Source organism: Anomalospiza imberbis, chromosome 9 (genome assembly GCF_031753505.1).
Source record: "Anomalospiza imberbis isolate Cuckoo-Finch-1a 21T00152 chromosome 9, ASM3175350v1, whole genome shotgun sequence".
In the NCBI taxonomy this organism is placed as follows: Eukaryota; Metazoa; Chordata; class Aves; order Passeriformes; family Viduidae; genus Anomalospiza; species Anomalospiza imberbis.
In genome coordinates this window covers 734158-750222 of record NC_089689.1, presented here as the reverse complement: position 1 = coordinate 750222, position 16065 = coordinate 734158, and the positions used below count along the sequence as shown (strand labels likewise).

At 57.1% G+C, this 16065-nt stretch overlaps 1 protein-coding gene across 2 annotated transcripts; it reads left to right on the top strand.

The window, feature by feature from the left end:
- The first annotated feature begins 1843 nt into the window (after window positions 1-1843).
- OLFML2B (olfactomedin like 2B) lies at window positions 1844-15809 on the top strand. Of its 2 annotated transcripts, none has more exons than XM_068199197.1 (8): window positions 1844-2086; window positions 3185-3448; window positions 7087-7194; window positions 9864-10034; window positions 11713-11941; window positions 12865-13350; window positions 13810-13986; window positions 14274-15809. In XM_068199197.1, the coding sequence occupies exons 1-8, from the start codon at window positions 1943-1945 to the stop codon at window positions 14873-14875; spliced, it is 2181 nt and encodes a 726-aa protein (XP_068055298.1). In that variant the 5' UTR covers window positions 1844-1942; the 3' UTR covers window positions 14876-15809. The 2 variants fall into 2 exon arrangements, with proteins under 2 accessions (XP_068055298.1, XP_068055297.1); XM_068199196.1 differs by having other exon boundaries at window positions 11713-11950.
- Window positions 15810-16065: the final 256 nt, after the last annotated feature.

Below are 16065 nucleotides of genomic sequence, written 5' to 3'. Positions count from 1 at the left end.
CTCCTTGCCCCCAAAGGACAGGATTAAACCCATCTTTAACCCAAACTAAATACCACCAGAAATGCTTTCTTCTCCTTAGAAAGAAAAGAAATCACTGAGGAATGTCAGTAACATATGAAAGCCTTCCTTTTAGTTTTGAAATACTGTGGTTGATTTGTTTTCCTTATGTTTTTCCATCCTTTGAAAGGGATCATTAGGAAAAGGCCTCCACAGTTGTAGGTGCTGTTTGCTGTGGCAGCTCTCTGGGCTGGTCTCGCTGCCAGCCCTGGCAGTGCCATGACTGGGGGGGTCTGGTGCTCTGGGCCAGCTGGAGGCTGGGCCAGCTGGGCACAGGCTGGGCACTCCCGAAGCGCTGGCCTGGCAGCCCCAGGACAGCCTGTGCTGACATATGGGGTAGCTATCCTCAGGGAAGTTGAGCCATGGAAACTGAAGTGAAGGAGCCTGTGCTCAAGGGACCTATTATCCTTGAGAGAGGCTGGTCAGGGGCGGCTTTTAGAGATGCCTTTGCCTCCCACTGCTCTCCAGTTGCCAAAGGTTGACTGTCCTTCTCCTCCCAGCCTCCCTGGCTGTTTCCCCTCCTGCTCTGTTCTGCTCAGCCCTGCTGCAGGGACCCACATGGCCCTGCCCCCTTCTCCGCAGGCTTCCCTTCCCAGGGAGGCCAGAGGACAGGGGGGCACAGCGCCATCCCACACGAATCCTGAGGTCAGCATCGTCCGCCATCCCCTGTGCCACAGCCGCTTCCTCTCTCACACGAGATGTTTTCTTTGTGTCTGGCAACTCCATCCCTGCGGAGTGACCGTGGGAGAGAGGGGTGGGATGGAGGGGCCGGAGTCCCCCTAAGGGGGGTGCCTGGTCTCAGGGCTGCAGGCACCACATTTGGGGTGGTTTTGGGACATGTGTGCATTAGGGACTGGGGGGCTTGGCTTGTGCACAGCCTTGCTTCAGCAAGAGCTTATGTGGCCTCTCTTGCTGTGCGTGTGACTTCTGCCTGTGACCTGTGGGCATGTTTGGAGGAAATGTGAGTCTGTGCCATACCTGGGACATGGTGCTGGCCTGTGCTGGTGTGTTTATAAGAGCACCTCAGGTTTCCTTCTGTGTCAGTGAGGCCCAGCCCTTGTCACGGCAGTGCAGACACCTCTGCAGCGCAAGATGCTGTGCCTGTGTGTTCTCTGGGAACAGTGTGTCCAGAACATTTCCGTTTGGCAGGAGGTGCGCAAGGATACAGGACTGCCAGAGCACAGCCGCTTCCCAACGGTGTCAGCCTGAATCTCCGTGAGCACACAGAGGTCTGCACTCATGGCTGAGAGCCTTTCTTGGAACACACTGCTTGTGTGACCCCAGTGTGGACAGTGCGACCGAGAGCTGCGGTGTGCCATGCCATGCCATCGGGACCACTTCCCTGCCACCCAAAGGATGCAGGGTGAGAGCCAGGCTGTTCCTGGAGCTGGAAAAGGAGCCAGACAGGCCGTAAGGATGGCTCTCCGTCCGCCCCAGCTGCCTGGCACGCAGCAGGGATGGGATGCTCGGGTTCGCAGGGTGCCGACCGGCAGCGCAGGCCCTCTGGGGACGTGGGTGGTGGCGGCTCCCCAGAGCAGCCCCGCGTGTCGGGGCTCCCCGCAGCCTGCTCCGGGCGGGTGATGCCCGAGTGGCCCGCGGAGCCCGAGCAGCGGGCCGGGGCTGTGGGGAGCCCCCGCCGCAGGTGGGAAGCGCCGCCAGGGGCTCGGGCCCGCCCGGGGCTCGTCCCGCCGCCGAAGGGGAAAGGACCGGGAGAGGAGCGGAGGGAGGAGCGGAGGGTGGGAGGCAGGACCGGGAGCGAGGGAAGGAGGAGGAGCGGGGCGGGAGCCCGGGCCAGCCCCGCCCGCCCCGCCGCTCCGCACCTGAGCGAGCAGCGGCGGCTCCGCGCCGGCCCCGGCCCCGGCCCCGGCCCCTCCGACGCCCGCCCATGGCTCGGCCGCTGCCGCTGCTGCTCTGCCTGGCCGCGCTGGGCGCCGGCTGCCGGGCAGGGACCCACCCCGCCGGCACGGCCGGGCCCTCCGCCGAGCCGCTGCAGGACGAGGCGGACAACCAGGAGAACATCCTCTCGCAGGTACCGCGGGGACTGCGGGCACCTCGGCGTGCTGCACCCGCGGCGTGGGGCTTGGCACTGCCGGGCGCTGCTGGGCGCACCCTGCGCGCTGCTGGGTGGTGCTGCGTGCTCTAGGCGCTCGATAGAGCTGGGTGCTCCTGAGCGTAGACTTCTCGGCAGTGCTGGGTGATGCTGTGCACACGCTGAGTGATGCTGGGTGTACGCTGTCGGTGGTGCCGGGTGATGCTGCGCACACCCTGGGTGATGCTGGGTGTACGTTCTCGGTGGAGCTCAGTGATGCTGTGCACTGGAGGAAGTTCATCGCGGGAGGCACAGTGAAATCACTCCCCATCAGGGAGCACTTCACAGACTCCATCCTATCATTTCTCCGGGGGGACTCAGAAAAAGGGAAGCTCCTTGAGAGGAGAATTGTTGGGGCCTCTTTGTGTGTGGAGGGGAGGGATCCGGGCTCTTTCCCTGCCAGTGGGATGCGGTGGAGGTTTCTGTTAGATTTGGCTGATCAGGCAGTGTGTTATTATCTGCCCTCGGAAATGGCTAACGCAGAGACTATTGCAAATGTACCGCCAAAGTTATTTTTGTGCTCGGGCTTCCAGAAGCGCTGTCTGCAAATCTTCGTAAAGGAAATTCCTGGCATTGTATAGGGCTAATCAAAAGTACTGCTTCACCACCAGGTTACGCTGCTTATAGGGTGGCTTTCAGTCTCTCTTCCAATGTACCCTTGCCCTGTTGGCCTGTGTAAAACAGTCTTGCTCTGGGTAGCAGGTGGCTTATTGGGTCCTTTGTACACAGAGCATTTAAAGAAAGCAGAAAAATCTAAAACTCTTGTATTTGAAATTCAAAGCAGCGTTCTGTGCACAGTGCAATAAAAAATACGCTGTTGGAAGAAGCCAGTTTTTATTCCCCTTGTATGTAGTGATCAGCTCTGCGCTCTCTGGAAAGCTCCTTGGCTTGGCAGATTCTGGAAGAGCTGGCCAGTTTCCTCGAGACTCAGGGTATCCAGAGCGTCCTTGTTTGGACCTTGAGCTCTAGGCTGTGCTTGTCCCTGGCCGTGCAGGCAGAGGATGGGAGGTTTGCTCACTGCTGGTGACCTGTGCTCAGCTGCTAGGTGACTACGACAAGGTGAAGGCGGTGTCCGAAGGCTCCGACTGCCGCTGCAAATGCCTGGTCAGACCCCTGGGCCGTGGCGCCTGCCAGAGGATTAACGAGGGCGCCTTCAGAGCAGAGGACTTTTACACGGTGGAAACTATCACGTCAGGACCCAGCTGCAAGTGTGCGTGCGTGGCCCCCCCCTCAGCTCTCAACCCTTGCGAGGGCGACTTCAGGCTGAAGAAGCTGCGGGAGGCAGAAAGCAGTGACCTGAAGGTAGGAGAGCAGCTTCAGCTCCTGACTCTTTGACTCTTTGGGGACAAGATCATCTTGTGAAGCCTTTTGTTTTTCCTGAGCTTTTTCTGAAAAAAACTTTATTTCCTAACCTTTTTTCTTAAACCATCTCCTAGTTATATTTATATCTGCATGCTTGATATAAAAATCAAGCTCAGCTTAAGTTGAGCAGCTGCAATGGATGATTCACTTGATTCATCCTGTGCTGCCTGGGGTTCACCATGGCTTTCTGTGCTGAGAGCCCAGTAGGGACTGGGCTGCTCCCTGCCCTCTGTCCAATTCCAAATGTCCCTGGAGGACAGCTCTGCTCCGCTCAGCAGCTGCCAGGACTTTTTTCTGTTGTGGAGAGGGACTCCCAAAGACCCATGCAAAAAAGCTGATTTGGCTTCCATGGGCCAAAAGCTGCTGATGCGTCAGTGTGAGGGTGTGATGCACAGCTGGCTAATGGCAGGATGGATTTGTTGTTTTAAATGCTGACACTTCTCTACTATTTTATCTCTCTAGTAATATATACCTCTTTTCCAAAAGCGACAGTGTTTGTTTTAAGTACTCCTGACTTTTACTGGATGCTTCCTTTTGCTGGTGTAGCATCTGGCAGCACACCCTGCTGGGTTTTCCAGTTTGCTACCAGTGTAGGGCAGCAGAATGTGCCACTGGCTTGGTCCAGTCCCGGCAAGTTCCTGCAGTGGCGGGTTGAGTGCTGGTGGCACTGGTGCCCCTAAATCCCTCTCAGGTGGGAAGTGGGGTGGTGTGCAAGGTGCTGTGGGGCAGCTGCCATGGAGGCCGCCACGATGGGCTTGTTCTAATTAATTTGGAGCTTGAGGATGTGTTTCATCTTGTCCTACTGCAGACAGTTAGCAGCTTCTTGTCCAAGCTCCCCTGCAGCTAGGGAAGATAAACAGGCACAGACAGACAATCCATCATTCCAGGGGAGGAGGAGTCCCAGTCTAGAGTTGTCTGGTGGTCCCTCGTCTGGGGAAAAGCCAGGAGGTCCCACGTGGCCTTAGATGAGAGTTGTAAGCTCTCTGCGGTTAGGGGAGGGGACACCCCCGAGGCGACAGAGCCAACCCTGTGGTCCCTTGCCGGGAAGCAGGCAGAGCTCCTGCACCAGCAGCTCCCAGCTCCCTCCTCATCCTCCTCCAGGAGGAGCCTGGCTGTCCCTTGGCTCCGGCTGCGCTTCCCACTGGGGAGCTGCTCACAGCCAGCTGTGGTGTGAAAGGCTGTCCTCTAGGAACTGGCCCCGGCTCCCCCGCTCGTTTCACAAGGGCTGGCGGCCAGGCGATTGCACAAGGTTTATCCAAACACACACACACTAGGGTTTTCTGTGCTGCCAGGGTCCATCCCAGGAGCTGGGCAGCAGGATTGCCTTCCCTCCAAGCACAGAGCCCCTCCTGGGGTCGGGATCACTGGGAACAGCCCCTTCTTGTAGGAGAAGCTGGGAAGAAGGGGAGGACACAGCTCCAGTTCTTAAGCCACTCATGAGGAGCAGCTCCCACAGCTCATCAGCGAGGGGCCAGGTGAAGGCACCCCACAGCTCTGAGCACCCCCGAAGGGTTTTACTCTTTGCTGGTCCAACGAGATCGCTCTTGCCCGGTCCAGCAGCAGGAAGGGCACAGGGTCATTTGTATGTTGTGTTTTACCAGACTTTCTTATGATCTGACACAAAAGCCCTGGGTACTCCATGTGTGGGAGAGCCGTGGGAAGGTCCCTTCCTTGGGTGGGCTGGAGGATGAGTCCCTGAGGGAATGGTGAGAAAGAGAGAGAAATCCAGGCAGCAGGAACACAGCCCAGGGCAACCAAACTCAGTCAAATGCCTGCACTGGGCTTCCCATGCCTTTAGTAAAGTCTAATGGACCATTCATGGACCATCAATCCAGTGGGAGCCAAAGTCCACAGTGGGTGAAGGGAGAGAAGCAGTGAGTTGATATGAACATCAGTGTGAGGGAGGGAAGCAGTGAGTTGATAGGAACATCAGTGTGAGGGAGGGAAGCAGTGAGTTGATATGAACATCAGTGTGAGGGAGGGAAGCAGTGAGTTGATAGGAACATCACTGTGAGGGAGGGAAGCAGTGAGTTGATAGGAACATCAGTGTGAGGGAGGGAAGCAGTGAGTTGATAGGAACATCAGTGTGAGGGAGGGAAGCAGTGAGTTGATAGGAACATCAGTGTGAGGGAGGGAAGCAGTGAGTTGATAGGAACATCAGTGTGAGGGAGGGAAGCAGTGAATTGATAGGAACATCAGTGTGGTCTTTGGGGGAAGGTCAGCGTGGTGTTGGCAGGGAGTAGCTTTATCTCAGATCTGTTTTTGTGAAATGGCAGCATGCTGCCTGCAGCCACAGCGAGAGTTTTGGGGGTCTTGGTGCAGAGTCAGTGCAAGGAGGTTGTGCTCAGGATCATTTGGAAGGAGGTTAATGCAGTCTGCAACCTTTGTGCATTGATGGAAATTCTCCAGCCTGGAGGGAAAGTGCTTGTCTCCAGTGGCTGTCTGGCAGGCAGTGTGCATTGTATTGGTTGTCTCCATCCAGCTCTCAGTGGAAAGTGGATGCACAGCCATAAAACAGCTCTTGTCTCTTAATGCTGTCATTTTATCTGGCCCAAAAAATCTTTCCTTTGCTGTCAGCTCCACAGGGAGGCTGCAGAGGCTGGGGTGGAAACTCCAAGTGCTGCCAGCAGTGCTGCCTGTGATTCTCCCATGTTTGTGAAGCTCTGCTGACCAGTTTGTAGCTGCTGGGAGAAAATGTCATTGCCCTGTAGTAATTCCTGTGCACTGAAAATCCTGCTCAGCCATTGGGGTTGTAGAGTCTACAACACATGCTGGACATGTGGGGACACATGGGAACACATGGGACAGGGGGACGTGGCCCAGGAGCCACCAGGAGCCTCCATTCCTACCAGCCATGCCATGCTCTGCACTGTCCTCTGTGGAGCAGCACCAGAAACTGGACAAAATGCAGAACAAGGGCTCTGCTGTCCAGATCCCCAGGGGTGACCAAGGGCTGATGCTGGGCAGGACACAGGCACAGGGGTGACTTAAATACATGGTGTCTGTAAAGTGGGTGGCTGCAGGAGAGAGCAGAATCCCTCTGATGAAATTGTTCTTCAGAAAGGCAACTGTTGCCAGGCTGGCACAGAATTTCTCTTTCTTCACTCTTGCATTTTGAGAGTATTTTAAAAATTTTTAACAAGTTTCTTCTTGTTCCAGGAAAAAGAGCACAGGATGGCAGGAACTCAGAGTCTGATCTCAAACTGAGCTGCCTTTTTCTTGTTGCCTCTTTTACTGGCAATCACATCACTGGTGGAGTAGTTAAGCCTTTGGGCTTGTGGGAGAGCCTGCCTAGAGGTGGCAAAGAGACCAGCATTTTACCTTGCTCTGCTAACTAATCCCCAGCACCCAAAATGTGCTCTTGAAGCCCTGAGGCTCTGTGCAGGTGGCGAGTGTCACTCTGCATGCCGTGCTCTGACCAGGGCAGCAGTGCAGCAGGGCTGTGTAAGGGAAAACTTGCCTTTTAATCCAAATTCTTGCACTCAGATGGAGTGCACTTGACTTTTCAGCTGAAGAAGCTACATGGGGGTATGTTACATCAAGTGCTGCTGCCTGACTGTTCTCCCCTTGCCGTGCAGCTCTCCTCCATCGTCGAGATGCTGGAAAGTGCCTTTTATGGCTTAGACCTTCTGAAGCTGCACTCAGTCACGACCAAGCTGGTGGGTCGGGTGGAGAAGCTCGAGGAGGTGAGTCCTGCTCTCCTTCAATGTCCTTGCCCTCGGTGGGACTGGCCCCCAACCAAGTTCCTGCTACCTTTGGTGCATTCAGAGCCACGTTGCCTGGGAAGAAATGTTAATCAACTATTTGGCTGAAACTAAACCAGACCAGACTTGGATCTGAACCGGACCGGATCACAGGCAGTGCTCAGTACATTCCCACCCTATCAGCCTTGCCTGACCCTTCTGGCTCTCACAGTCCCTCAGGGCTTAGACTGCGAGTGGGATCCCAGCTGTGGCCTCAGCAGGAGCAGAATCTCCTTTGGGTCAGAAGGCCCTGCTGTTAAGTTTTTCCTCTTCTCAGTTTTACTTGCGTGCTGGTGTGATGGTTGCTCTCAACCAGGAGCTTTTGTGCTGTTTCATGTGGGGGTGAGAGGTTCAAGGCTGGTGCAGGGGTACAGTCAGCAGGACTGTGGGGAGCCAAAGAGCTCACATTCCTGAAGGACCAAGTATGTCTTGGCCTGTGTTAAAACGGAGCAGAACCCTCAACCTTCCATTTAATTTTAGAGCAGACTTCAAGTGAAATAATTTTCACTTCCATACAGTTTAATATTTCTTTGGCTAGCACAGCGTAGGGTTTGCAGTTTAAGCTGTGCTCGGCTATGTAGCAACAGGTTGCCAGATTAAATACTGGAGTTTTCTCCCGTGGTCTGTATCTGGGATGGTAATTCTACATTCCTGTCGGAGTGGAGCAGTCCTGTTCGTCTCCAGCCAGGAGCTGAGAGGCAATGATTTATAAAGCCAAAATTCCACTTGCAAAGTGTTTCAGGAAGGCACGGTGTGCTCCATCGCGGGGTCAGGAAGGAGACTGCTGAGGGGAGCATGCTTGCCTGGGGGGCTTTGAGTTTCCAAGCATGGAAATTGACCCAAAAGGGGTTTTTGAGGTCTGAAAATGACAAAGCACCAATGTTCCCCTTTGCAATCCCACCCTCTTCCTGTGGTTTAGTGTATTCTTCAGTCATTACTTGGGTTTGCCAAGGGACTGTTTCAGGTGAGGTTATCGCTGCACTCTGCTCCAGTACCAAAGGGGCCCTGCCTACTAGCTGGATTCTGCAGGGGGGTTCAGAGCCAGCAGTGCTGGTGGCACGCTGGACACATGGGGTGACCTTTGCAGCCTGGTCACTCCACTCACAGCCCGTCACAGGGAGGCAGATGGGCAGAAAGCTCCGTAGGGCTGAAGGAGTTTGGCCTGGGATGGAGCTGTAGAGGTGTAGGAGCAGGGAATTTACAGGGGTCTCTAATTTCCCAGAAGTGAGGCTGCAGGATAATGTAAAAGCAGCTGAAGCTGCCTACAGGCACTTGGACAGGATGGAAAAAGGCTGGAGAGGCCTCGGTTAGGAGGAGATGGGCCAGTGCTTGGGGCAGAGCTGAGCTGACGCAGACAGCAGGTGTGAAATGCCTCCTGCTGCTGGCTTCGCATGGGAATTCCTGTTGAGAGGATGTGGAGGAGGATCACACCCTGCACCGGCCGTGGGCTCTGACAACATGGACAGCTGAGATGCTGAACTGGAGCCTGGCATGGCTTCAGAGCATCGCCCTCCCGGGCGGGTGTGCTTTTGGCAGCTGCTGCCCTGCGCAGCAGCTGAGCAGCCTCAGCAGCATCACAGGCCAGGCTTTGGTGCTGCCTCTCTGCTCAAGGGGAGGCAGATTTTATCCCTAAGCAGGTCATAAGCCAGACAGGAGAAGCGGTGAGGGCACAAGGCTGTTGCAATCAGTCATCCTCTCTAAAGGAGGATGGTGTTGAGAGCTGCCTCTGCGCTGCTCCTGGGAGAGCATCATGAGATCTCCTGCTCCTCTGCTTACTGCAGCTCCTCTGCTTTGTTTTCAGCTCACAGCTGTCACATCAGCTGGCAATTTTGAGGTCACAGATGGAGGTCACGGTGGGTTTTAGGAGAAATTAATGACTGAAGAGATTGAAAATGAAGGGTCAGGCTAACCACCCCCAGTGCCTGTGCTTTGACTGATGTGCCACCTATACAAAGCAGTTGCTGTTTGAGGTGTAGAAGCCCAAGGAGTGATGAGCAGAGACTGCAACAATCCCTTGGGTATAGGGTGCGCCTGTGGCTGGGGGACTGAGAAGGGTGAAGGGTTTTGCCTGCTGGCTGAGTTGCAACCAGCCCCAGCTCTGTCCCTGTCACAGGACAGCTCTGACAGCTCTCTGAAGGTCACTGGCTCTTGTCCTGTCCCCAGATTCTCAGATTCTGTGGGAGCAGAGGTTGCTGGGGAGCAGCAGTCCCTGAGTGGAGGCACTACATGGCCGGGCCAGGAAAGTGGGATTAATAAATGCAAGATGAACTTGCTGCCACAGGCCAAGGACACTAGGCGACTTAAGGTGTTTCAGCTTGTCTTTTTCTCCTGTGAGCTGGCGAATGTGGCTGAGGGTGGGGGTTGAAGAGCCTCAAGGCCACTCTTCCACTCCATGGGAACCTGCAGCAAAGAGTGGATCTGGGATATGTACACCAGGGATGGGGCTCCTGGATCCCACTGGGGTCACGGGCATCTTCTTAGCAGCTGAAGTGCCCAGCCTCATGGAGAATCCCCAGCTGTGATTCCAGGACGGCAGCACAGAGCTCTAGGGCTGTGGTTTGGGGGCCACAGAACACCCCTTGTTGTTAAAGTGTCCTCTCTTGCTTTCCTAGGGCATGTCCAGGAACTTCACGCAGGAAGGCCAGCGGGCAGGAGCCAGCGGGGAGGAGGGTCTGCAGGATCCCCCCGGCAGGGAAAACTGCTCCAGGCTCCTCACCAACAGCCTGGCTGACATTGAGAGCTCTCTGCAGCGGGACGCTGAGGCTGCCTACGCTCACTCTGAGGTACAGCTCAGTGTCACTGCTGCTGCTCATGCAGCCCTGGGGAGACTTCTGGATGTGGCCACTGCCCCGGGGTGATTTTCTCCTCACTGGAGTGACCCCGTTTATGCGCCTCCAACTCCAAACCGTGTGTCTCAGCACAGCCCAGCTGCTGCTTGGACGGGATGGAGGTGGAAGCAGAGGGAGGTTGCTCCCTCGGCCTCCCCCCTTCCCACGGGGTTGTTGGTTTTCGAGGTCAGCGGTGGCTGAGCTGCTTGGAAAGCGTGATGTCATTGCGGGGCCGGCTGGGAAGCGCTGGGTAACAGAGCCTTTGATTAGCAGGGCTTGGGGCTCGGTGGAGGGACAGCCTGTCGCCTGCCTCCCCTCCCTCCCTCCCTCCCTGCCAGGCAATTACCCCTCCACCACCAGCCCCTGCGCCTGGCGGGCTCCAGGCTGGGGCTTGGGCATCCCTCTGGTTCTGGCACCCGGCACCGGACTGGGGGGGTCCCCATGGGTCTGCCCAGCATGCGGACATCCTTTGCCTGGGACAGCAGTTTCTGTGCAGCCCCAGAGAGATGTGAGTGGGGTATTTTGGGGAAAGGTCTGTCCAGGGTGTCCTGAAGTTCTTGCTGCTTCAGTGGTGCTATCTAGGATGGCCCGTGTTCCTCTGATCCCTGCTGGGCAGCTCCTGGATCGTCCTGCCCTCACCCCAGTGTCCCTCTGCAGGGCAGTAGGAGGTATCTGGCAGGGAGGGGGGAACAGTTAGTGCATAATTTCCAGCTCAAGCAGGGGTGCTCAGCTCCTGAGGATGGCAAGAGCCTGTGCTTGCCCTCCACCCCAGGTCTGCAGATCCTGTGTGGGGATGGGCTCGCCAAGCCCCTGGGGACAAGGGGTGGGCTCCCACACGTGTGTCTCAGCAGGCAGGGAAGTAGCACCAACTGTGCTGTGCCAGCGCTCCCTGCCCCAGGGAGAGCCGTGCCCAGGCAGGGGTGTCCGGCCGTGCTCCCAGCCCCACTCCCCTGCTCCCCATGCCGTGAGCTGAGCAGCTGCTGCCTGCTGGAGAGGAGCCAGCCCCAGCCAGGCAGGGGAGCAGAGCGCAGGGCTTTTATTACCCCGAGTGACCTCATTTCCCAATATTCCCCTTTTCTCGCTGCTAATTGCAGCAGGGCCCATCTTGTCAGCCAAATGGGCACTGCTTCAACCCTCAGGCTGGCTTTCTGATTTTCTTTAATGAGATGAAATCCTTCAGACCTGAGCTGTGGCAGCTGGTCCCTGCCCTGGGGGAGTTCCTGGTGCCTGCCTCGGGAGGTTCCCGCTCATGCTAGGAAGGTGCCTTCAGCCTCTCTGCCCTGTGAAAGCTCATTGCACATTGCACACTCTGCAGATCAGCTGCTGGAACCAGCCCCTGGCATTCCAGGGAGTGACCCTACTCCTCCTGCCTGCCCTGCATCCCACAGCACGTGCCTTATGGAGCCCTGAGCCCCACAACTGCAGGGTGGCACCAAGGATATGCAGGAGCACCGCTGGTCTGCCACCCTGCTGTGTCTTGAAGGGTTTCCCATGTCAGAATGGACTGAGGGAGACCCTAGGGAAGGAGAGGCTGCCCAGCAGCCCAGCATGGGGCTGTGCAGCCTGACCTGCCCTTTCACCAAAACCGGGTATTTCTAGCCCATCTGGTAACAACCTACTGTGTCTCTTCCAGGGAAAATATGAAGAAAGATTCCTGAAGGATGAAACCATCTCCCAGCAGATCAACTCTGTGGAATCCCTCCCAGAGCTGCACCTCTCTCTGGAGGAAAAGAAGCCTGAGCAGCTTTTGCAGAGGAAGCTGCGGGTGAGGAGCCGGCCTCCTTCCAAGCCCACCATTGTCCGAGGGGTCACCTACTACAAAGCCCAGTCCACCGAGTCAGAGAATGACATCGAGGAGCAACGTGAGTCGGGTATGCAGCCACAGTTGGTGGGACGGTGGCTGCATCCTGCAGCAAAGCCAGTGCCTCATCCCCTGGGAGTGTGGGGGCAAAGTGTGTGGGAGCAGCGGGGAGAGGTGGGACAGCTGGTACCTCACCGCTGGGCAGCCTTTGAGCTGTGTATGTGGGGCAGTGCAGCATTGTTATTCCATGGAAAATCCCTGGTAGCTAAGGAAATAGCTCACTGGTTTGCTTCCAAACACCCAGCATCAACACCTTTCCAGAAGTAAATGGAGGTTTGTTAAATACGTTTGTGTTTCAAATCCGCCTGCCTGATGGCATCCCCAGAGGTTTGTGCAGTGTTTGCTGTGGTGGAAGGCAGTTCAGGGCTCACGGCCCTGGCCGTGCTGGGAGCAGGGGCTGAGCCCTCACGGAGCAGCGGAGTGGGCAGCACGGGCAGGGCAGAAGGACAAGTGCCCTCGCTGTGCAGACTGGCTCAGCAGTGAGGACATCCAGCCCTGCCCTGCGGGGCCTTGTGAGCTCCTGGAGATGAGGAGGAGCAAACGGTGCCCGTGCTGGCTGGGGAATCCCAGTGATCCCTGTGCCCTGGCTGAGGCTCCCGCTTTGGCATCCTGGGTTAGGTTGAGTGGGATCGGGTTTGGAATGCAGCTGGGTCTCCATCCTGCCCAGTCTCTGGGAGGTGGCAGGGCAGAATTGATCTCCGTCACCTTCCGCTCTGCCTGGCCTGAGGTGGTGGATGTCACTGTGATGGGGCCTCACTCACCTCCTGACATGGGCACTGTCAGCCTCTGCAGTTCCTTGAGGGGACATGGAGAGGGAACGTAGGTGGATTTAGTACCAGACAGCCTGCAGCAGTGGCCAGGGAGCTGGCTGGAGGGGCCTGGCTGCCCGGCTGCAGGGCTGACACCTGTGCCTGTGTTTGGCAGCGGACGAGCTGTTCAGCGGGGACAACACGGTGGACCTGCTGATAGAGGACCAGCTCCTGAGGCCCAGCACCAGGGCAGGCGAGCCCATGAGAAAGCCCTCCCCAGTGGGGTGGCCGCCCACCCCTGGCATAGCTCCCACCACCCTGCCAGCTGCTGGCACTGCTGTGACATCCATGGTGCCGTTGTCCCCTGCCACGCCAGACTCCACCGCCATGAGCTGGCTGATCCCTGCCCCGGAGTCCGCGACTGCCCCGGCAGGGCTGGCAGAGGAGGGGACCCCACAGCTACCGGCAGCCATGGCCAGCACAGTGGTGGCCACAGCCACAGAGAACTTGCTGGTGGCCACCCCCACTGGAGGCCGGAGTGACATGGAGCGCAGCCCAGGAGCTTGGGTCCAGGCAAACACCCCCGCAACACCGGTCAGCCCAGCCATCCCCGCCACCCCAAAAGAGGGCTTGGAGGAGGAAGACATCAGGAACATCATTGGTGAGTGCCTGCAGGTGCTGCACCCTTCCAGCTTTGTGAGGGGGTCTGGCTCATGCCCACTGTGTGTCCTGCTAAGCATGGCACACCTGGATTTGGTCACAGGTGGGAGGTGTCATGGAGATGGCTGCTGGACAGCACTTTGCTGAGGTGCCAGGTTTAATTATTAACTCTGGAACCTACCGTAGTTTCCTCCCACCTTTAGGGGCTGGGCTGGGCAGAGCAAAAAGAGACGGGAACTGAGACAGGCAGCAGCCTCAGCTGGAGCAGGGACATGGCTGAGGCTGTGGGGAGATGTTTGCGGGGTCTGGCCAGTCCTGCTGGGCCTCACAAAGCTGCACCAGAGCCAAGGTGGCAGGGGTTACCTGCTGGGGGAGCAAGGGGCTTGGAGTGGGGTGATGCCTTCAGGGACAGCATGGCCACCCTGCCTCTGGCCTCACAAGCCTTTCCCTGCCCACGCAGGGCGCTGCAAGGACACGCTGTCCACCATCTCGGGGCCCACCACCCAGAACACCTACGGGCGCAATGAGGGAGCCTGGATGAAGGACCCCCTGGCCCAGGAGGAGCGGATCTATGTCACCAATTACTACTATGGGAACACATTGGTGGAGTTCAGGAACCTTGACAATTTCAAGCAAGGTGGGTTTGCACCATCTCTGATACCATGTTAGCCACCCCTCAGCTGACCCAAGCAGCATCCTCATTCCTGGGGATGCTGCATCGTAGGGGGATGTTCTGCCTTGGGACCTTCCATTCTTGGATGCTGGCACCCGGTGTGTGGCATACAGAGCATGGGACAGCTCAGGCTGTGGCTGGTGGCCAGGGAGGGAGTGCAGGCAGAGCTGTGGGCAGAGGGTGCTGCTGGCATGGCTACTCACCCTACAGCAAAGGGAGGTCTCAGCAGCTAGGTGTGTCTGCCCACACAGGTCGCTGGAGCAACTCCTACAAGCTCCCGTACAGCTGGATTGGGACAGGGCACGTTGTCTACAACGGTTCCTTCTACTATAACCGGGCCTTCACGCGCAACATCATCAAGTATGACCTGAAGCAGCGCTATGTGGCTGCCTGGGCCATGCTGCACGACGTGGCCTACGAGGAGTCCACCCCGTGGCGGTGGCGAGGCCACTCTGATGTGGACTTTGCCGTGGACGAGAACGGCCTGTGGGTCATCTACCCAGCCATCAGCTACGAGGGCTTCAACCAGGAGGTGATCGTGCTGAGCAAGCTGAACGCAGCCGATCTCAGCACCCAGAAGGAGACCACATGGCGGACGGGGCTGCGCAAGAACTTCTACGGGAACTGCTTTGTCATCTGTGGGGTCCTGTATGCGGTCGACAGCTACAACAAGAGGAACGCCAACATCTCCTATGCCTTTGATACGCACACCAACACGCAGATCATCCCTAGGCTGCTCTTTGAGAATGAGTATGCCTACACCACGCAGATAGACTATAACCCCAAGGACCGCCTGCTCTACGCCTGGGACAATGGCCACCAAGTCACTTACCATGTCATCTTTGCCTACTGAGACCCCCCCACCACAGTGGGGCACTGCAAGCCAGGGGCCACCAGCACCTTTTATTATTATTTTTATTGTTATTATTGTTATTTTGTACAAATTGAAGAGTAAATGATGGGTTTTGTTTCAAGCTGGCTTTTTATGGCGGATTGTAGATCGATCCCCAGGCCAGAAGCACCCCCTTCATCTTTGCTGTATCCTTGCTTCTGATTCTCCTTCCCAGGGGAAGGAGGTCCTCCTTTGGAAGGGCAGGCCTGGCTCTCCTACCCAGGGAAGAGGAGGTGGCCCAGACACCACCATCCTGATGATGTTTTTAGCCACAGATGATCAGCAAGACATCCTGAACCAGTGCAAAGCTGCATGCACCAGGTCCCAGCGGGATGCTGCTGCCTGCCTGTCCTGGTGGAGGACCTGCACGTCCCACGAGAATGTCCCGTCTCTCAGGACCATCTTCCCGGCTGACGGCCAGCAGGCCCCTTGGAGATCCTGCTGTACAAGGGGCTGCGAGCACAGCTCCGGCAGCCCCTGGTGCTGGTACTTACGTCGAGGACTGTCCCCTCCAGCTGGGGCTCTGCTCTCCGCAGGCCATTCTGGGGGGCTGGGTGCACCCCGAGCCCTGACTCATGCCTGGAGGGAGCTGGCGGCAGGAGGGGGATGCTGTAAATATGTGTAGATGGCTTTTGTTTGTTCATTTTGTAACCCAAATAGTCCCCCTTGGCATTTGCTGGGCGGAGGCTCCGCTCAGCTGGGTGCTGGGCTGCCTGGGCAGGGGCTGGCAGAGCCCTTGCTGTGCCACTCCACCTCCTCCTTTCCCTCTCATGCCCATGCCCGCCCTGGTCCTGGACCATCAGGATCCCCTCACAGAGGCACAGCCCTTGCCCTCCTGCCCATCAGCATTTTGTATTTACCTGCTGTCAGTAATAAAGGATCCAGTACCTTCGCAGCCGTTCGGGGCTTTCTTTGGCTCTGGTTCACCCTCTGGGTGCATGAAAATGCACAGGGGTGTTGTGGGTGGGTTTTGGTTGGTTTGGGGAGGGCCAGTTTACACTCCAGATAGAGACAAACCCCAGAGGGCTTTAGGCTGCTTGGGAGTGATACCGGGGCAGGGTGACATGCCATGTCCAGCCCTCATGGGCTCCTCTGGCAGGCTCCGGGTGAGCAGCTCATGTAGGGTACCTGCTCTCCAGCACAAGCAAGGA

Coding starts and splice junctions, on each gene's coding strand:
- OLFML2B (XM_068199196.1), top strand. CDS start 1,943: ATGGCTCGGCCGCTGCCGCTGCTGCTCTGCCTGGCCGCGCTGGGCGCC. Junction 3,449..7,086: donor CAGAAAGCAGTGACCTGAAG/GTAGGAGAGCAG, acceptor CTTGCCGTGCAG/CTCTCCTCCATCGTCGAGAT. Junction 13,987..14,273: donor CCTTGACAATTTCAAGCAAG/GTGGGTTTGCAC, acceptor CTGCCCACACAG/GTCGCTGGAGCAACTCCTAC.